The sequence below is a fragment of the Microcaecilia unicolor genome, chromosome 5 (assembly GCF_901765095.1).
Source record: "Microcaecilia unicolor chromosome 5, aMicUni1.1, whole genome shotgun sequence".
NCBI lineage: Eukaryota > Metazoa > Chordata > Amphibia > Gymnophiona > Siphonopidae > Microcaecilia > Microcaecilia unicolor.
Window position 1 is genome coordinate 70,127,374 of NC_044035.1, and position 21,806 is coordinate 70,149,179.

The 21,806-nt window shown below is 42.9% G+C and overlaps 1 protein-coding gene across 9 annotated transcripts in view; it reads left to right on the forward strand.

Annotated features, from left to right (window-relative positions):
- The window catches only part of JAKMIP3 (Janus kinase and microtubule interacting protein 3), a 215,414-nt gene that overhangs the window by 166,412 nt on the left and 27,196 nt on the right, over positions 1-21,806 (forward strand). For 5 of the 9 annotated variants that reach the window (XM_030202974.1, XM_030202975.1, XM_030202977.1 and 2 more), the window contains exons 13-16: positions 9,144-9,206; positions 11,771-11,869; positions 12,856-12,954; positions 21,277-21,336. In XM_030202974.1, coding sequence (XP_030058834.1) covers positions 9,144-9,206; positions 11,771-11,869; positions 12,856-12,954; positions 21,277-21,336 — 321 coding nt within the window. The remainder of the gene's footprint in view (positions 1-9,143; positions 9,207-11,770; positions 11,870-12,855; positions 12,955-21,276; positions 21,337-21,806) is intronic. The other 4 variants (XM_030202976.1, XM_030202978.1, XM_030202981.1 and 1 more) reach the window with 1 other exon arrangement.

Genomic DNA, 21,806 nt, shown 5'->3' on the forward strand with positions numbered 1-21,806 from the left:
TGTTCCTAGTGTTAGACTAGCCGCCCTTGCTAGCCACTATCCCAAGACTGTGTTTGTTCCTAGTGTTAGACTAGCCGCCCTTGCTAGCCACTATCCCAAGACTGTGTTTGTTCCTAGTGTTAGACTAGCCGCCCTTGCTAGCCACTATCCCAAGACTGTGTTTGTTCCTAGTGTTAGACTAGCCGCCCTTGCTAGCCACTATCCCAAGACTGTGATTGTTCCTAGTGTAGACTAGCCAGCTTAGGCACCGTCTGGCTTGTAGCCTGTGCATAGCTCTGCTAGTTCTCTGTGTTTGTTCCTAGTGTTAGACTAGCTGCCCTTGCTAGCCACTATCCCAAGACTGTGATTGTTCCTAGTGTAGACTAGCCAGCTTAGGCACCGTCTGGCTTGTAGCCTGTGCATAGCTCTGCTAGTTCTCTGTGTTTGTTCCTAGTGCAGACTAGCCAGCTTAGGCACCGTCTGGCTTGTAGCCTGTGCATAGCTTTGCTAGTTCCCTGGGTTTGTTCCTAATACTTGACTAGCCAGCTTAGGCACCGTGTGGCTTGTAGCCTGTGTAAAGCTTTGCTAGTGTCTGTGTTGTTTCCAGTGCATGACTTGTTAGCTTGGGCACAGCTTAGTTGTTAGCTGGTGTATAGCCTTCCAAGTCTCCTGAGTTTGCTCTGTGTATGTTCCTGTGTATGACTGGTTTGCCTAGGTATAGCGTTCCTATTAGCCTGGGTACAGTTTACTAGTCATTGTGCTGATTCCTGCCGACTGCCAGAGCCCGGACAGTCCCTGCTTGTCTGCCTTGCCTTCGCCTAGGTGCCAGGGGGCACTCCTGGATCTTTATTCCTGCTGTTCCTGTAAGTCCTACCGGCTGCCAGAACCTTAGGGCTCAACCCTCGGGGAAAGGCAGTCAAGTGTAGGTGAACCCTAGGTCCAGGGTGTTCCAGTTCCGCGGGTTCCGCTCCAGTGTGTTCCAGTCCAGCGGGTTTCACTCCTGTATGTTCCAGTCCAGTGGGTCCACTCCAGTGTGTCCAGTCCAGCAGGCCCCACTCCAGTGCGCACCCGTCCGGTGCGTTCCAGTTCCGAGTGTTGCGGTGTAGCACTCCAGTCCGGAGTTCCGGTCCAGTCTTGTTTCCTCTCTACCTGGAAGGTGATTTTGCCTGCCACTGCCGCTCCACGGTAGTGGCCTATGGACTCACAAACCCCGCGCTCCCGGGGAAGAAGCCTGAAGGTATGCCAAGGTCCTCAAGAGCGCGGCAAGCGCGAGAGACGCGACAATATCTTTATCTTAATTTATTCTTGGTATCATGAAATATATTGCAACAAATCTTGACTGAAAGATAAATATTGTAAGATAAATATTGATATGTTAAAATAAAAAAATTCCTTAAAGAGCATAGTAACTTTTCAATATTAAAATGATAAGAGGAGGAGGATTTTAGACCCAGATCGGGAGGCGGGGCTGGTGGTTGGGAGGCGGGGATAGTGCTGGACAGACTTGTACGGTCTGTGCCAGGGCCGGTGGTGGGCAGCGGGACTGGTGGTTGGGAGGCGGGGATAGTGGACAGACTTGTACGATCTGTGCCGGAGCCGGGGTTGGGAGGCGGGACTGGTGGTTGGGAGGTGGGGATGGTGGTGGGCAGACTTGTGCGGTCTGTGCCAGAGCCGGTGGTTGGGAGGAGGGGTGGGTGGTTGGGAGGCGGGGATAGTGCTGGGCAGACTTATACGGTCTGTGCCCTGAAGAGCACAGGTACAAATCAAAGTAGGGTATACACAAAAAGCAGCAAATATGAGTTATCTCGTTGGGCAGACTGGATGGACCGTGCAGGTCTTTTTCTGCCGTCATCTACTATGTTACTATGTAAGAGCATCTCAACTCTTCATATTAGCACTTGCATAGTTGTCATTTCCCAAAATGATTAATGGGAATTGACAACAAGATAGCTCATAAGTACATAAGTACATAAGTAGTGCCATACTGGGAAAGACCAAAGGTCCATCTAGCCCAGCATCCTGTCACCGACAGTGGCCAATCCAGGTCAAGGGCACCTGGCACGCTCCCCAAACGTAAAAACATTCCAGACAAGTTATACCTAAAAATGCGGAATTTTTCCAAGTCCATTTAATAGCGGTCTATGGACTTGTCCTTTAGGAATCTATCTAACCCCTTTTTAAACTCCGTCAAGCTAACCGCCCGTACCACGTTCTCCGGCAACGAATTCCAGAGTCTAATTACACGTTGGGTGAAGAAAAATTTTCTCCGATTCGTTTTAAATTTACCACACTGTAGCTTCAACTCATGCCCTCTAGTCCTAGTATTTTTGGATAGCGTGAACAGTCGCTTCACATCCACCCGATCCATTCCACTCATTATTTTATACACTTCTATCATATCTCCCCTCAGCCGTCTCTTCTCCAAGCTGAAAAGCCCTAGCCTTCTCAGCCTCTCTTCATAGGAAAGTCGTCCCATCCCCACTATCATTTTCGTCGCCCTTCGCTGTACCTTTTCCAATTCTACTATATCTTTTTTGAGATACGGAGACCAGTACTGAACACAATACTCGAGGTGCGGTCGCACCATGGAGCGATACAACGGCATTATAACATCCGCACACCTGGACTCCATACCCTTCCTAATAACACCCAACATTCTATTCGCTTTCCTAGCCGCAGCAGCACACTGAGCAGAAGGTTTCAGCGTATCATCGACGACGACACCCAGATCCCTTTCTTGATCCGTAACTCCTAACGCGGAACCTTGCAAGACGTAGCTATAATTCGGGTTCCTCTTACCCACATGCATCACTTTGCACTTGTCAACATTGAACTTCATCTGCCACTTGCACGCCCATTCTCCCAGTCTCGCAAGGTCCTCCTGTAATCGTTCACATTCCTCCTGCGACTTGACGACCCTGAATAATTTTGTGTCATCGGCGAATTTAATTACCTCACTAGTTATTCCCATCTCTAGGTCATTTATAAATACATTAAAAAGCAACGGACCCAGCACAGACCCCTGCGGGACCCCACTAACTACCCTCCTCCACTGCGAATACTGGCCACGCAATCCTACTCTCTGCTTCCTATCTTTCAACCAGTTCTTAATCCATAATAATACCCTACCTCCGATTCCATGACTCTGCAATTTCTTCAGGAGCAGAAAAAGCACAAAAATTTGTGTTTTGAGATTTGTCAATAATAGTACAGACTTTTAAGAGAATGCACAGTACTTGTAAAGAGAGCACCCATTGTGCATGCGCTATTGCCCATGTGTGAACCAGTGTTCATGTGCGCATAGAGTACATAAGTACATAAGTACATAAGTAGTGCCATACTGGGAAAGACCAAAGGTCCATCTAGCCCAGCATCCTGTCACCGACAGTGGCCAATCCAGGTCAAGGGCACCTGGCACGCTCCCCAAACGTAAAAACATTCCAGACAAGTTATACCTAAAAATGCGGAATTTTTCCAAGTCCATTTAATAGCGGTCTATGGACTTGTCCTTTAGGAATCTATCTAACCCCTTTTTAAACTCCGTCAAGCTAACCGCCCGTACCACGTTCTCCGGCAACGAATTCCAGAGTCTAATTACACGTTGGGTGAAGAAACATTTTCTCCGATTCGTTTTAAATTTACCACACTGTAGCTTCAACTCATGCCCTCTAGTCCTAGTATTTTTGGATAGCGTGAACAGTCGCTTCACATCCACCCGATCCATTCCACTCATTATTTTATACACTTCTATCATATCTCCCCTCAGCCGTCTCTTCTCCAAGCTGAAAAGCCCTAGCCTTCTCAGCCTCTCTTCATAGGAAAGTCGTCCCATCCCCACTATCATTTTCGTCGCCCTTCGCTGTACCTTTTCCAATTCTACTATATCTTTTTTGAGATACGGAGACCAGTACTGAACACAATACTCCAGGTGCGGTCGCACCATGGAGCGATACAACGGCATTATAACATCCGCACACCTGGACTCCATACCCTTCCTAATAACACCCAACATTCTATTCGCTTTCCTAGCCGCAGCAGCACACTGAGCAGAAGGTTTCAGCGTATCATCGACGACGACACCCAGATCCCTTTCTTGATCCGTAACTCCTAACGCGGAACCTTGCAAGACGTAGCTATAATTCGGGTTCCTCTTACCCACATGCATCACTTTGCACTTGTCAACATTGAACTTCATCTGCCACTTGCACGCCCATTCTCCCAGTCTCGCAAGGTCCTCCTGTAATCGTTCACATTCCTCCTGCGACTTGACGACCCTGAATAATTTTGTGTCATCGGCGAATTTAATTACCTCACTAGTTATTCCCATCTCTAGGTCATTTTATTTACCTCAATTTAATTACCTCACTAGTTATTCCCATCTCTAGGTCATTTATAAATACATTAAAAAGCAACGGACCCAGCACAGACCCCTGCGGGACCCCACTAACTACCCTCCTCCACTGAGAATACTGGCCACGCAATCCTACTCTCTGCTTCCTATCTTTCAACCAGTTCTTAATCCATAATAATACCCTACCTCCGATTCCATGACTCAGCAATTTCTTCAGGAGTCTTTCGTGCGGCACTTTGTCAAACGCCTTCTGAAAATCCAGATATACAATATCAACCGGCTCCCCATTGTCCACATGTTTGCTTACCCCCTCAAAAAAATGCATTAGATTGGTGAGGCAAGACTTCCCTTCACTAAATCCGTGCTGACTTTGTCTCATCAGTCCATGTTTTTGTATATGCTCTGCAATTTTATTCTTAATAATAGCCTCCACCATCTTGCCCGGCACCGACGTCAGACTCACCGGTCTATAATTTCCCGGATCTCCTCTGGAACCCTTCTTAAAAATCGGAGTAACATTGGCTACCCTCCAGTCTTCCGGTACTACACTCGATTTTAGGGACAGATTGCATATTTCTAACAGTAGCTCCGCAAGTTCATTTTTTAGTTCTATTAATACTCTGGGATGAATACCATCAGGTCCCGGTGATTTACTACTCTTCAGCTTGCTGAACTGACCCATTACATCCTCCAAGGTTACAGAGAATTTGTTTAGTTTCTCCGACTCCCCCGCTTCAAATATTCTTTCCGGCACCGGTGTCCCCCCCAAATCCTCCTCGGTGAAGGATTTGGGAGGGAGATTCTTTATTTGGCACCTAAAAAATCAGCACAGAAATCAGGGCAGACTAAGTGTATTCTATAAGTGGCACCTAGATTTAGGTGCAGTATATAGAATACACATAGATATCTCAGCACCTAAAACTATACACCTCCATTTACACCAACAAAAATGTGGCATAAATCCCGGCACGTTGATTTAGGCACACTGGGCCACATTCTATAACTACATGTGTAAATTTTGGAATGCCTACGAAATGCTCATTTCCCTACCTATACCCATGCCCCTTTTTGCCTTCGCACATTAGAAGTTAGGCGTACTGCGTTACAGAATGCGCTTAACGAGTTGTGCATGTAAATTCTAATTATTGCCAATTAGTGCTCATTATTGCATTTTAAGTGCAGTTATCAACACTGATTAGCTTGTTAAGCCAATTAAGATGCACATTGTTATAGAATATGCTTGGATTTTGGCATGGATCTCTAGGCATGCTATATAGAATCTGGGGGATAGTATGCACTTTTTCAGAACAGCAAGCCCTTTTTACATATGGTGCACCTTCCTTCAGAAGAGTATGCACTCAACGAGTTTGCTCCCTTGATGAACAAATTGTCAAACAAGAATGAATAAAATGACCATTCCCAGAAATGGCATGGAAAACGACACAAAGTGAAAATATTCTGGCTTCCCATCCCTAGAAGTTATTCCACCCTTTGTGGCATCCAGGTAAGACTGCATGGTGATATTTCCCAGACATGCATGTGTAAAACTCCAGGTATTGCAAAATGACTTAAGACATCCACAAAATATTGTAAACATAGTACTTCTGTTCTAAAAGGATTACATTTGCCAACAGTGGAGTAGATGTTCAATGTGTTTGTCCAGCTAACTTTTGAAGTTATCTGAAGAAAACCCTAGATTAGACTATTGTTCCTGTTCACTAGATACATGTTATCATGTCAATTAACTACCTGGTGACAAATTTTAATTAGATAAAAACAGGTGGTTTTGGAGGCATTTCTGGGGAAACAACAAAACTTTATCCAGTTAACAATGATATTCAGCACTGGTGGGATACAGGCAGGTGAACAGCGTACTCTACACAAAAGACTTCAGATATAGTGATTAAATGGTCAGAATTCTCAATGGAGAAGTGTAGATGGCAGTGTAAATCCAGAATATGACCAGATATGTGTGTGCAATTTAAGTGGAGTGGAGGAGTGGCCTAGTGATTAGGGTGGTGGACTTTTGTCCTGGGGAACTGAGGAACTGAGTTCAATTCCCACTTCAGGCACAGGCAGTTCCTTGTGACTCTGGGCAAGTCACTTAACCCTCTATTGCCTCAGGTACAAATAAGTACCTGTATACAATATGTAAGCCACATTGAGCCTGCCATGAGTGGGAAAGCGTGGGGCACAAATGTAAAAATAAAAGTTGCACTATATAGAATCTGGGGGTTTAGAACCTGTAACACTGGTATTCCATAAAGGAAAATAAGTGCCTATTTCTTTCATAGAATAGGCTCCAAATAGGTGCCTCTTTATAGAATTACCCTCTTGCTGCCTGGGGGGTCTTTCATCATCACCCTACCTGCAGGAATCAGTATGAAGGTATGAGGAGTTCTCAAAATAACCTCAGTAATATGCACCAGAAGAACCCTATAAAGTGTCAGTCAACTTGGTGGAGAATGGAATCGAGGGAAGATTTGGTTAGATGTCTTGGTGTGAGGAGCGTCTAAGGAGTGCATTTATTGCCTGGGAGCCTGTTGCCATCATTCTTCCTGTGGGAGTCAGTGTGCAGATGTCAAGGGCACTCTGGAAGATATAACATCAGCAATGTGTGCTGGAAGAGCCTTATAAAGCACCGGTTGCACTGTGGCAAATGGTTGCAGGCACACATCCAAAGGGGCATGATTAAAGGTGAATGCCTCTTTGGCAGAGGAGTATTATAAAACACTGCAGGAGAATTGTTGGAGTGACTGGAGTAGAATTTGATGGGTAAGGTTATTGGATATCTGTCTTCCTGTGTAAGAGGAAAGTTACAGCTAAATAAGTTGTTATGTCTATGACTTGTACTGCTGCCCCTAGGGGAAGTGCTCAAATAGTTTCTTCATAAGAAGGAATCTCCCATTGAAATGATCTTTCTTACCCCTCGTGGAATCACATTACTTATTTATTTTTACTACTTCTTTGGGTAATTCTGCTACTCCCACTGAGGAGAGAATGGCTGATTTGATTCCTTCTGCTGAAAGCCATCACATGTACTATACCCAAGTTTGTTCCTTTTTTTTTTGCTTCTTGCTGAGACCTTTTCTGAGTTGGTTTGTGGCTCACATGATGGTTGTGGAAAGGACTGAGTCTAAAATGTAAAGGACTTTGAATCAATTTTGTAACTTAACCCAAGAAACAGTTGTTAAGCTTCAAGAGTTGGAATTCAAACGTACTAATGTCAAGAAGCATGTTCAGAAAATGGAATCTTAGTTGCTTTAATTTCACTATAAAGTTGAAGTACTAAAAAATTTTGTACATGTTAGAAATCTTTGTTTTTAATTTTCTAGAACTCGCTTATTATCTGCATTTTGTTTGATATAATTAACTTATCTCAGTATTTGTTAAAAGATTTTGAAAATCCCTATGTATGATGAGATATTGGTTTCTAACTATCATATTTATAATAAAATTGGTCTAGTAAATGAGTCCGAAGAGAAATGAGATACTTTCCCCAGAAAGCCTACATTTGTCAGGCTTTCTCAAGAGTTCCTCCAATATGATGACAGGGGCAACCCTGATGATCTCTTTTACTAACTTGAAAGATAAGATTTTGATTTTGAAAATGTATTTTAAAGAGAAAGACCTGTTTTGTGGTTGAAAAATTGAAATCTTCCCTGATGTGGTTAGAGTAATGCAATTATAATGGAAATCTTTTCTTTCTCTGAAGTCCTGAACAATTTTAATTTGGAGAACTTTCTTTTAAAGTTTCCTTGCTAATATCTGGTCACGTATCAGGGGAATGATTATGAGGGGCATAATTGAAAGGGACGCCCATGTTTTCCTGGGGACGTCCTCGCAGGATGGCTCCAGCAAGGGGCGGGGAAACCCATATTATCAAAACAAGATGGGCGGCTATCTTTCATTTCGATAATACGGTCGGGGACGCCCAAATCAGCAAATTTAGGTCGACCTTAGAGATGGTCGTCCCCAACAGAGATGGTCGTCTCCAGGACTTGGTCGTTTCTGATTTTCAGCGACAATGGAAAGCGAGGACACCCATCTCAGAAACAACCAAATCCAAGTTATTTGGTCATGGAAGGAGCCAGCATTCAAAGTGCACTGGTCCCCCTGACAAGCCAGGACACCAACCGAGCACCCTAGGGGGCACTGCAGTGGACTTCAGAAATTGCTCCCAGGAACATAGCTCCCTTACCTTCAGCCAGATGCACTAACTGAACGGAAAAAGCCCTTCCCTTACCAATCCCTTAGCGATTTGGAAAGGAACGGGCATGCATGAAGGAAATTGCATGCAAATGAGCTGCTCGCTGTTAGCTCATTTGCAGGTGATTTCCTTCCTAAGGAGGGGAGACCAGTGCAGAGCAGCCAAGCATTATGCGTGGCTGCTCTGCGCATGCCAAAGACAGCTTCATACATGCATACAAGCTGCGTGTATAATAGCCGTCTACAACCTTAAATAAATTGCCGTCTACAACCTTAGAAAAACACAATGAGGAAGATATTTTTTCTAATAAAGGTCTAACCTGATTTTCATCAGCTGGCAATAAAGAGGACCATAATTTGTCAGTAAGTCAGATTGCCAGACCCAGCTTGCATCGAAAAATCTACCATCTTATCGAGATTTGGTGGTATTAGTGATCTGATTTTAGTTATTTTATCAGAAAAAAATGGATGCCAATTCATTGGCCAATAGTCAACAATCTTGGCTATTACAATAATGTATTCATTAAATTGTAGGGAAAAGCTGTCCTACATTATGCTGTTTTGAGACTGCATATACCAGCATCAACTATGTTTTTTTTTTAAGGATATGAAGTGGATCGAAGAAAAACAGGCATTATATCGAAGAAATCAAGAACTCGTAGAAAAGGTACTACCTGAAGAACTATAAATACTCTTTGTATTAAAGTTTCAGGTAGGTAGGCTATTGTAAATAAGGTTTGTGGCAATTGTGTTGATAACAATGCTCTGTCTAAAAACTTGTGTTTCAGTTATTGGTTTTTATATTTAGAGTGAGAGTGAGGTTTTAAGCGAGGTTGTAAGTTACCTAACCAGGGAGTAATTGCAACATACTCAAAGCGGATGGGCACCGGTGGTAGTTTCAGCCCCAGTGTGTGCCATTTCCTGTGCTAGCAGAAATATTCAAAATATTTCCATAGACGCTAACCCGGCAGTAATAGAGCAGCACCATGTGCTTCCTGGTTACTGCCAGGTTAGTGTGGGAGCCCTTACTGCCACCTGACTGGGTGGTGGTAAGTGATCCCCCCCACATGGTCACACAGTAAAAAGGACCTCAGCATACGGCAAAAATGGCCACTGCCACTACCGCAGGGCCCTTTTTACCACAGCTTGGTAAAAGGGCCCAATGAAGAGAGTTTAAGAGGGGCATAATCGAAAGGGATTTGTTAAGGACATCCTCGCAAAACATCCCGATGGAGGGTGGGGAAACCCCTATTATCGAAACAAAATGGACTTCCATCTTTCATTTCGATAATACAGTCAGGGACGCCCAAATCTTGAAATTTTGGTCGTCCTTAGAGATGGTCGTCCCTAAACTTGATCGTTTCTGATTTTCGGCGATAATGGAAACCAAGGACGCCCATCTCAGAAATGACAAAATGCAAGCCCTTTGGTCATGGGAGGAGCCAGGATTTGTAGTGCACTGGTCCCCCTGACATGCCAGGACACCAACCAGGCTCCCTAGGGGGCACTGCAGTAGACTTCAGAAATTGTTCTCAGGAACATAGCTCCCTTACCTTGTGTGCTGAGCCCCCCAAAACCCACTACCCACAACTGTACACCACTACCATAGCTCTTACGGGTGAAGGGGGGCACCTAGATGTGGGTACAGTGTGTTTGTGATGGGTTTTGGAGGGCTCGCTGTTTCCTCCACAAACATAACAGGTAGGGAGGGGGATGGGCCTGTGTCCGCCTGCCTGAAATGCACTGCACCCACTAAAACTGCTCCAGGGACCTGCATACTGCTGTGATGGACCTGGGTATGACATCTGAGGCTGGCAATCAATATTTTGAAAGATATTTTTTGAGGGTGGGAGGGGGTTAGTAACCACCGGGGGAGTAAGAGAAGGTGATGCCCGATTTTCTCCGGTGGTCATCTGGTCATTTTGGCCACCTTTTTGTGCCTTGGTCGTAAGAAAAACAGGACCAGGTAAAGTCGTCCAAGTGCTCGTCAGGGACGCCCTTTTTTTTTCCATTATGGGTCGAGGACGTCCATGTGTTAGTCCCACCCATGTCCCGCTATTGCTACGCCTCCGATACGCCCGCTTGAACTTTGGCTGTCCCTGCGACGGAAAGCAGTTCGGGACATCCAAAATCAGCTTTCAATTATACCGATTTGGAAGACCCTGTGAGAAGGACGCCCATCTTCCAATTTGTGTCGAAAGATGGGCGTCCTTCTCCTTCAAAAATAAGCCCATAAGTACCATACAATCTTTCTGGATATCTTACTGATATCTTATGAATAAATAAGAAAACTGAATTTAAAATACAGTCAGGCACAGATGATAGAAATCATTGATAATAATTATGGGGCCCTTTTACTAAAGTGGACTGAAATCTCGGCATAGCACATTCTAACATGGAACTTTCCCATTGCTAAGCCCAGATTTAACATGGCACATCTTTTAGGGCATTTTCCATTTTTTAAATTTCAGGTCATGCGCTAATGCTCATATTAATGCATCGTACCTGTGAAAAGTTAATGTGGGAGCCCTTACGCTAAATCGGCCAGTTTGTTTGTACTAATGTGACTGTGCTAGCTGGTTACCTCTTCCATATCCATTCTATGCCCATGGCACCCCTCCAAAAATATATTTTTAAAATAGCTAATGTGCCAGTTAGTGTTCACAAACAGGCGAAATACCACAATGTCCTTCAACGTATTTTGTGGTAGCCTGTTTTTCCCATCATAACCACGTATTAGGGCTTAATTCCCTTTAATAAAAAGGCTCTTGTATGACCTACATTTTGCTACATACACAGCAGATCAATACTAATATGTTAGCATACATTTAAAAAACTATCATTTTGGGGAAAAAGTTGGTGACCAATGAAAGAATAAGTACAAGTCTATGTAGAATGCCCACATATGCTAGTATTGCAGTGAGCAATTTCTTACAGAAAATGCTAATTCTGAAGCCATCATTAATATCACCACTATCAAGGAAACCATAGGAATTTGAACTTTTATCAGGCAGCAGACTGGTCACTGCTAACAAAATGAAAAATAAAAAGGAGAAAAAATCAACCTCATTTCCTACTGTTCACATTTTAAGTAGCTTATTGTTTTGAAAATAGTATAATTGGCAAAGTTTGAGAACTAGGCATCCTGAGGTGGGGATAATGATTTTTTCTGATATAAAATGCAGGTAATAGGAAAAATGATTAGTGCATGATCTACTTTTTGCTTTATAGATAAAGCAAATGGAAAGTGAAGAAGCTCGACTGAAACACGATGTGCAGGACGTCAAAGACCAAAATGAGCTCTTAGAGTTCAGAATCCTAGAGCTTGAAGTAAGAAGTTCGTAAATCCAAACTTCCAAATTTTTATCCCCTAGTGGTTGTCATTTTTGTTTAAATGCTGGCCATCACAAGTTTTTAATTCCTGGATATTCAGCACTGGAATCTAGATCTTGGCTGAATATTTGGTAATAAGTTAGCCACTGTCACTTATCTGGGTACTGGCGATATTCAGATAGGTACCCAGATTTCTACTTGAATGAAGTTAGGACAACTTTTTTGCTGTCCTATCTTTATCTGGATCATTACCTAGTTAGCAGACTGAATATTGTCACTAACTCCTGACTCCACTCAAGCTCTACCTCCAGAATGCCCCATCACTACCCAGGTACTGCCAAGGTTCAGAAGTGAGGATGCAGGGGGAGCAGAGAGCATAGGCGCTTAATTTAAATGTGACAGATCACATCAAAATAGGCGCCATCACTATCGGAAGTCAATTTGGGAGACTGGCCGCTCCCCTGGTGACCCACCTAGCCAAGCCTCTGCCAAGGTTGTAAGGTTGTCTGTCTAGATATACAATGATATTATCCAGATATGGATCTGGTCAGCAGGACTTCTCTAAATAATTAACCCCAAAGTGTTTATCCTCTGCACCTTTATGAATTGTCTGTTACAGTGACTTAATTATGATAGTTTACTTGGATATTACAGGAGCCAGTTTTTTGATATGATCTGACACAGCTGCGTTTCAGCATGTGCCTGCATTAATACACTGTGCCCAGAACTGTATGATCTGGATAATCTATCAACACATTGATGATTGCTGAGAAAGATGTATAGTACCAAGAATAGCTATCTTTTCCAACTTCTTATAAGACAATTTATGGATATCACCATAGCGCTACAGTATTTAATTTTCTAATTTTTGTTAGATACTTCAACTGCAGATTTTGTTATCGATCTGAATATATGTAAGCAGGATTTTGAGCTGGTCACCATTTGAAATATGTTGTTTGTAACCAGCATTATATTCATTACAGGAGAGGGAGAGAAGATCACCTGCTATCAACTTTCATCACATTCCTTTTTCGGAGGGGAAGAGTCCCCTCCAGGTTTATTGTGAGGCAGAGGGTGTAACAGTAAGTGCTAGGTTTCAAATTACTATAACATGTTAACACCTTACACTTCTCCTGCTTGAACCTTACTCATTCATTCAACCCTCACCCCAACCACTATAAACGATTTAACAGCTGATGCTCTTGATTTTTGTCGATGTTGAAGCCACAGCTTTATTCACCAAACACAGGTTTTAATTCACCAAATTTTACTTACTGTGCAATCAGAAAAAGTTCACTGGCTAAAAAGAGAGCACTAAACAGCCTATGAAAACTAATAAAGCAGGCTTTCAACATCTGACTGTATCATACTCAGAGAAGCCAGGCCTTGGTGTAATGGCCTAGCTGTTTAGGTTTCATTTTCCAGAGACTTCCCCAGACCCTACCTCCCTTTCAAAACACGGGATCTATCACACATCACTTTTCTTCATTCCCTGCTAACAGGGGCTAAGGGGCCCTTTTACTAAAATGTTACCACACGGCAATTGGCTTGCTGTGTGGCAATCTGGAACTATCGCCAGCCCACCATGGCAGCCAGCAGTAGTTCCACTCATAGGAGCCGACTCTGTGAGTGCTGTGGGTGGTTGAGCACCCCCCAATATTGAGAAAATTCCGTGTATGTGTCCAGGGAGGGGTTATTTCCACTGGGCTTAGCACCCCCAATAATTTTGAAAAGTTGGCTTCTATGGACTTCCACCCCCAGCGAGCGACATTTCTGGTGCTGCCAAACTTTTCCAAAATTATCACCACAGGGGGTTACCTTGCAGTAATTGGGCAGTGCCACACGCTGGGTTACACAATGGGTGGTGGTAAGTGCTCCCCTTGAAATGGCTGTGAAGCAATTGCAAACTTACTGCATGGCCATTTCTTTCTTTCTTCCACCTTTTTAGCCGCTGCAGTAAAAGGGGACTTTGTGTGCTGCAAAAACTCCTGCTTCTATTAGCACAGGGCCCCTTTTACCACAGCTTAGTAAAAGGAGCCCTAGGTTAATCTCCTCCCTGAGGACCTTTTTAATAAGACTTTCTCAGGAGGGATAGTGGTGGCATGGTCTGTGGCCAGGTGCGGTCAGCTTTGTGGACAGCAACAGTTTTTAGCTTCTATTCTTCACTTTCCTGTTTTATCAAGTTTGTAATTCTTTTCTGATTTTCACAACTTTATAATTTTTAACAGTAAACCACTTTGATTTTAATTTGAAAGTCAGTGTATTAAGCCAAATTAAACATAAACATAAACTTACCTGCTGTACACCACTTGGGTGAATCTCTTCATAAATGCGGTTAATAAATCCCAATAAATAAGTAAATAAACCTGGTTCTGCCAGCCACTCTCTGAATATTGCTAGATGTTGTTGGCCTTAGTAATCTCTTTCCTAGTCACATGTCCTTATCATTTTTATCCCAATGTGTCAATCATTTTTCCACCATGTTTTAACATACTCATAGCATAACCATGTGTTTTTCCTGTGTGTTCTTCCAGCATCATAATTAAATGGCATATAATGCTGTTCAGCACAATTTTTGCTAATTCTTTTTACTACCATCTGAAAAGCTGCTGCCCAGTTCATGATTTTCTTAAAATTACTGGCAGCTTCCTTCTATTTTTCTGAACTCTCTCCTTCACTTTTCTTCCAATCTTTTCTTTAATAACCCAAATAAAAGTTAATAAATACATATTTCCCATATTTGTTTTCTTACTTCAGATGTAACATGACCCCCCCCCCCCCCCCCCATGGACCAGGTCTACATTTATTTATCCCGCTGTCTTTAGCATTTTCTCCTCTTTACTTTCTAACCTTCCTCTCTCTAGTTATCCTTATCTGTTGCTGCCTCTATTTATTTCTTATTCTTGGTTTTACCACTATTTTTATTTTACTTCCCCACCTGCTCATCTTGATTTCTCCATGCTCCATGTCCCATTTCCTAGAAAGATGCATCTCTGTATCAGTGGCATAGCCAGACTGCCAATTTTGGATGGGCCTGAACCCAAAGTGGGTGGGCACAAAATTTTCTCTCTACCCCCCTCCCCCAACAAAATTTAGTCACGCTAATCAGATGCATTTGTCACACAGGGTAAAGTGCTGCTTTTCAGTGCATCAGATTTCAGAAAATTTATTTAATAGCCTAACACCCTTTTCAATGAGCTTTCAGAGGCCAAAACCTCCTGCCTCAGGTCAGTATAATGCTGTTACGGTATCCTCGCCTGACCTAAGGAAGGAAGTATTGGTCTCTGAAACTTCATTAACACAGGTACCATATTACTTTATCCTAAATTAAAAATAAAATTATTTTCTTTACCTTTCTTGTATGGCCATTTACTTTTTCTCATTGTGTCGCTCCCAGTCTCTAGATTCTGCTTTCCTTCGTTTTCGCTTAACTCTTCTGCCACGGTTTCCTGGCCATTTCTCATTTTTCTCTCCTTTTTCTTTGCGTTCTTCAATATTTTTCTGCCTCTCTCTCTCTGTCCTGATTTAATTCATTCTTACTATCCATTCTTTAATTTCCTTCATCTACTTATGGCTTTTCATCTTTTTCTCACCCTTGTTCTCCCCATGCCCCTTCCTCTTATTCTCCAGTCTTTCACTACTCTCCTTTTCCATCCAGCAGCTCTCTTCTTTCTCTCCCCATCCTTCCAGTCTCCCCTCTCTCTCCCCATCCTTCCAGTAGTCTCCCCTCTTTCTTTCTGCATCCTTCCGTCCAGTGTCACCTCTTTCTCCCTACCCTTCCATCCAGCGTCTTCCCTCTTTCTCTCCCCATCCTTCCATCCATCTATCCTCTCTCCTGATCCTTCCATCTAATGTCTCTCTCCCTCTTTCTAACCAGTGTCTCTGTATCACTCTACCCTTTTCTGTTCAGTGTCCCTTCTCTCTCCACATCCTTCCAGTCTCTCACCTTTCTCTGCATCCTTCCAGTCTCTCCCCTTTCTCTCCCCATCCATCCATTTTCCCTCATTCTCTGCCATCCTTCCATCTGTTTTCCCTCTTTTCTCCCCATCCTTCCATGTTTTCCCTCTTTTCTCCCCATCCTTCCATGTTTTCCCTCTTTCTCCCCATCCTTCCATGTTTTCCCTCATTCTCTGCCATCCTTCCATCTGTTTTCCCTCTTTTCTCCCCATCCTTCCATGTTTTCCCTCTTTTTCTCCCCATCCTTCCATGTTTTCCCTCTTTCTCCCCATCCTTCCATGTTTTCCCTCTTTCTCTGCCATCCTTCCATTTGTTTTCCCTCTTTTCTCCCCATCCTTCCATGTTTTCCCTCTTTCTACCCATCCTTCCAAGTTTTCCCTCATTCTCTGCCATCCTTCCATCTGTTTTCCCTCTTTTCTCCCCATCCTTCCATGTTTTCCCTCTTTCTCCCCATCCTTCCATGTTTTCCCTCTTTTCTTCGACGAGGCCCGCCCTGCATGCCAGCGCCAGCTCCCATTGCCGGCCACTGCTGCTTTTCCTGTTGAGCAGCAGGGCCGGCGCTACAAAAAGAAGAAGCGCTAACGGTGCTAAGGACCGTAGGACGAGAAATGTTTAAAAAAAAAAAAAGCGCAGCACCGGCAGGCACTGTCTCGGCAGCCTTGAGGCATTGGCTGCTGAGGCATTGGCTGCTGGCTCGCAGGCTCCTCCCGCAGACGGGAGGAGCCTGCGAGCCAGCAGCCAATGCCTCAGCAGCCAATGCCTCAAGGCTGCCGAGACAGTGCCTGCCGGTGCTGCGCTTTTTTTTTTTTAAACATTTTTCGTGCTTAGCGCCGTTAGCGCTTCTTCTTTTTGTAGCGCCGGCCCTGCTGCTCAACAGGAAAAGCAGCAGTGGCCGGCAATGGGTGCTGGGGCTGGCGCTGGGCGGGCCTGGGCTGAAATTGGGTGGGCCTGGGCCCACCCAGGCCCACCCGTAGCTACGCCCCTGCCTGTATTTTTCCCTATATGCAGCTTTCTGTTTCCTCTGTATGTGGATGGATTTACACATATAGTCTTATATCTGCTTTACAATAGATTCTACATTTTTACAGAGCCTCCTGTAAAATACTATGGGAATTCTCCACGTCTTGACTGAGATGTGTAAATTTACCCCTCCATGTACTATCTAAAATTTGCCTTAAGCAGAAGAGGAAACAATTTGTCCTGTGCTGTGGGTGGGGGAGGTGGCTTCAGAGAGGCATTTACCATCAAGGAGTTGTTGCTCTGATGGGGAGGGATGTTGACTTGGAGAGGTTGTGATTCTGTGAGAGGTTTCACTCAGGAGGTTGTGGCTGTGAAGGTTGTAGCCATCTAGGAGGAGAGGCTATGGTCACAGGGGGGTATTAACTGGAGGGAGGTTCCCATGGGTAGATTGAGGGGGTGAATTGAATGTTGGGGGGGGGGGGTGATCACAGGGGTACGGTCATCAAGACAGAGTGATTGAGGAAGGCCCAGAAATCCATATTTACAACTGTCCTTGGGTTGTTGTGAATGCTGATGTCTATGCTTTGCTGTACAGACATAGATTCCCAATGCAAGACAGGGAATTCACATCTGTATTGTAGGCCCACCCAGTACACTCCCTCTCTCTACCGTACTCACCCCCTTGACATTTAGATGAAGTAAGCTTCCTCACATTTAAACGGCCCTTGTTCTGAAATGCTATTTACACATGAAGTCCTCACCACATGTTACAATTTACAGATGGGAAATCTTCTAAAATAAAAGCCTAAACCTCTTTGTAAATATATAGGAAGATCCTTATTTTAGGATTTAGAAATAGTTTCTCTCTGTTCTTTAAAAATATTTGCCGTAATCACTCTCTGTCAGAGCACAAGATCAAAGTAATCATCATGGTAGCACAGGTTACCAATTCAGAGTCTGCGGGGGAAAGTTATAAATTTAGCTCATGTTATTTAACTGTTTACCTTGGTTATTAGTAACTAGGTCTTATTCCATAAAATGGGATATGTGCTAAAATAACATGTCTTAAAGGTAGCCCATGCTGATATCTACCTTTGAATGCCCTAAAAAAAAGCCAAGGCTTTGATCATGGTGAACTGGGTTCAATTCCCACTGCATCTCCTGGTGACTCTGGGCAAGTCACTTAACCCTCCATTGCCACTGGTACAAAATAAGTACCTGTATATAACATATAAACTGCTTTGAGTGTAACCACAGTAATGTGGTATATCAAATTCCATGCCTCCCCCCTCCCAGATAGAAAAATTCAATAACATAGTTGAAACAGGCAAAACACCTTAATACGGTTGTTTGATGGTAAGAATACTAAAAGGAAATTTTAAGACAATCCAGGAATGCAAGACCTTTGAAGTCAAAATGATGAAATGTTTTGACACCCACCAGACTGGACTTAATAAAAATCTGAGCTTTGTAGTCCATGATACACTATAAAATCCTACTGCTTTGTCAGTCTCTTATGAGCCACCCATCTTTCCCTGTCTCTCATCTAACCCACCCCACCCCACCCTCTTCCTGTGAGACTGTCATTGGAATTCTTTTGTGTTTCACTTATATATTCTGATATTTGTCAACATTTGTTCATTTCTGATCTGAAGAAAAAGGGTTGCCTTTGAAAGCTAATCAAAATGTATTAAGTTAGTCCAATAAAAAAGGTATCATCTTATGTTTTAATTTATTTCTATTTATTTCCTTTTTTTTAATAAAAGTGCATTAAGGGGTCCTTTTTCTTAGCTGTGTTAGGTGTTAATACACTTGTAATACAGCTTAAAATGGCTGTACTCAGACATCCTGCGGTAAGTGCCAAATGGTGCACAGAGTGGATGTTCCTGTGCTAATCAGTTAGCACAGCTACATTACTGTGCACTAACTGATTAGTGCAGGAATGGCTGGTGAGCTCTTACACCTACAAAATGGATGTCAGGAAGTTCATGTGCGCTAATGTTTTTAATGGCTGAGTGCTAATGGCAACATTAGCGCATGGCTATTAATACCCTCCCCCTCCCCCCCCAAAAACAGAAAAAGGCCATTTTTATAGCTGTGGTATAAATGGCCTTAGCGCATGGGGGAAATCTGTGCAAAGGCACTAAGGTTACTTTTGCTGTTGCTTAGTAAAAGGTCCTGTACTGTATGTATTGAATATATCCTGCGCTCAAGGTTACTCTTATCAGCGTTATTCTAGGACTAAAAAGAAAGAAAGATGGGGGAAGGTTTTATTAATTAAAAAAAAACTGTTGGATCGTCTTCAACGAACTTTGAGGTGTGAAGGTCTGTTTCTCTGATTTGTAGAATAGGCAGTTTGTCAGTGGTACTTCCTACTAGTTAATGTTGAGATTGATCCTATACTCTTAGTGGAAGTCTAATTGTGATTTGGTGGGAAAACTTATTTATTATTGGGTGATTCTACTTTATAGATGTTGCCAAGTCAAGTAAATTTGACATTATTTTTAATATGATACAAGATGGGATTTAAGTAAGAATTAAATCATCCATGTACGAAGTAGGTAATATTTATTTACTTATTCTGATGCAGTTAGGGGGACATTCAACAAGGTGCAGTGAAAGATCACCTTTTATGGCACCTCGATTCCCTGCGGGATTCAGTAACCTGCAGAATCCTTGCACCACAGGTTGCTGAATCCCATGGTAAAAGAATAACACTGCTTGCAAGCCACCTCACATACACCATTATTTTATGTAGCCAGCCTCAGGTATGGACTAATTATGTCTTTAAAAAATGAGAAACATTTATCAATTTAAAAAAAGGTATATTTTTTTAGAAAAACACATTTGAAAAATAGCAAATTGAAAACATCTATATCTCTGTAATCCAAAGTTGTGAAAAAAGCATAGTCCCTTTTCTACTGATCCTATGGTACACAAAACTGTCAGCAGCAGCAGGAGGGAGGAGGATTTAAATTTGGACTGGCCCATGGGGCTTACTGTGTTCAGATGCCCCTAGGCTTCCAGGGACCAGGCCAGAGCCCAGGGGTGAAGGCCCCTGAACCCTCTCCTCTCTCATGTAGTTCTGTTCTTGCAGAAGCAACTTCAATAATAAAATTCACCACAGGCCCTATGTGCCTTGCAGCACCCCACCTCTCTCACTGGTTTCCATGGTAACAGAGCACATATGCTGGAGAAGTGGACAGGGAACCAGACAGCCTGTGAACTCATGAGGGTTCACAGGCCCCATGCTGAATGTTCTTTTGAAGTTGCTGCTGCTGTTGTCACCAGCACTTCTCTAGAGAACATGCTGCAAGCTTGGATAAAAACATGCCTGCAGTGGTGACACTGCGGCACCACAAGCAGTTTCCTATAATGCTAATGCCTAAATTTGGACCTGTTCTCTTTTACTGCTGATGAAACTACTATATTACTTTCAGCCTCTGCTGCAGCTGCTTCTTTTATTTCTTGGAATATACTTCTTGTTTCTCTTTGTGCACTGCCTCCACTGCATGCAGATCTCTCTCATGAATATTAATTGTGGATATGCTGAAAACCTGACTAGCGGGGGTGCCTCCAGAACCAGGTTTGGGAACCAGTGACATGGCACCTAAGGTCAATGAAGTGCCCCCCCCCCCCCATCTCTCCTCCCTTGGTGTGTCCTGAGGTCTGGCTTGAAAAACCCTGGTCTAGTGTAGGCACATAAAGATATGCATAGATTAGGTGCGTAATTTCAGTGGTGCACTATGCATGCAGTGCTGCTGAAATGTGCCTAATTTATACATATAGGGCTAGATTCCATATATCACACCTAAAACATTGGCATCAAAAATATACACCTAGACATGTTCTATAAACCATGCCTAAATTTAGGTGTAGTTTGTAGAATACGCCTAGCTCCTGTCTGCATGACTAAATTTAGTTCTGGGCAGTTACGTCAAGTAAAACGGTGTAAATGCCAACACCTAAATTAGGCGTGGACAGGGTGTATTCTATAAGATGCATAGTTTTTAGAAACATCCATGACACACCCATTCCACACCCATGGCCACACTCCCTTTTCAACTAGGTGCCTTAGAATTTACGTGCATTACTGTACAGAATACACTTAGACACTTGTGCAAGTAAATTCTAATTAATGCCAATTAGTGTCAATAATTGTTAATTGGCAATTATCAATGCTGATTGGCTTGTTAAACTAATTAAGTTGCACGTGCAAATCCAGAATATGACCGAATTTGCGCACGTAACTAGTTCACACTATATAGAATCTGGGGAATACTTTGTCTGTCTTAAAGGATGTCACTGCCATCTGTTAGTCTCATTGAATTTGACTATCAAGTTCTACCCCAAGTCCTCCATCATAGTGAGAGATTCCAGCCTTGTTATACTACCAATCCTAATACAGTAAGGCTGACATATTTGTTATATTTTGAAAAAGTTCCTAATTTAAAGCTTCATTCTATGTATTTTTTCCTTTATTTTAGGATGTTATAGTAGCAGATCTGATGAAAAAGTTGGATATTTTAGGGGATAACGCCGTAAGTGTATGTTCCTTTTCTAAATAGTGTGTTTTTTTGTTACTGTTTGTCCATTTGTTAATTTTATAATGAAGTGCAGATTATAGGAAAGCTCTCAAACATTTTTTATTCTTTTTGAATAGGATTTGAATTTAGGTGCTTTCCTTTTCTAAATTTGAGTTCAAGGCAAGCTATGATCAAGTGCACAATTTGTTTTCCTGCTTAAGAAACATACAAGTTAAGGACTAGATTTTCTACAGTGTATCACTTGAAAGTATGCCAACGTGCATTATTTACTGCAGAGCCCCTTTATTAATAATGCGTGTTAGTGGCAGTAGCTTGCATTTTTATGGCAGCATGCTCTAGAGAATCTAGCCCTAAATTATACCTGAGAAACTAGAGGGTGAAGTGACTTGTCCACTTTACTTCATCTATGACACATTATGGAAGTGATTTTAGAAGTGTGTTTGTGTAACAAAAAAAAGTCATTTACATGT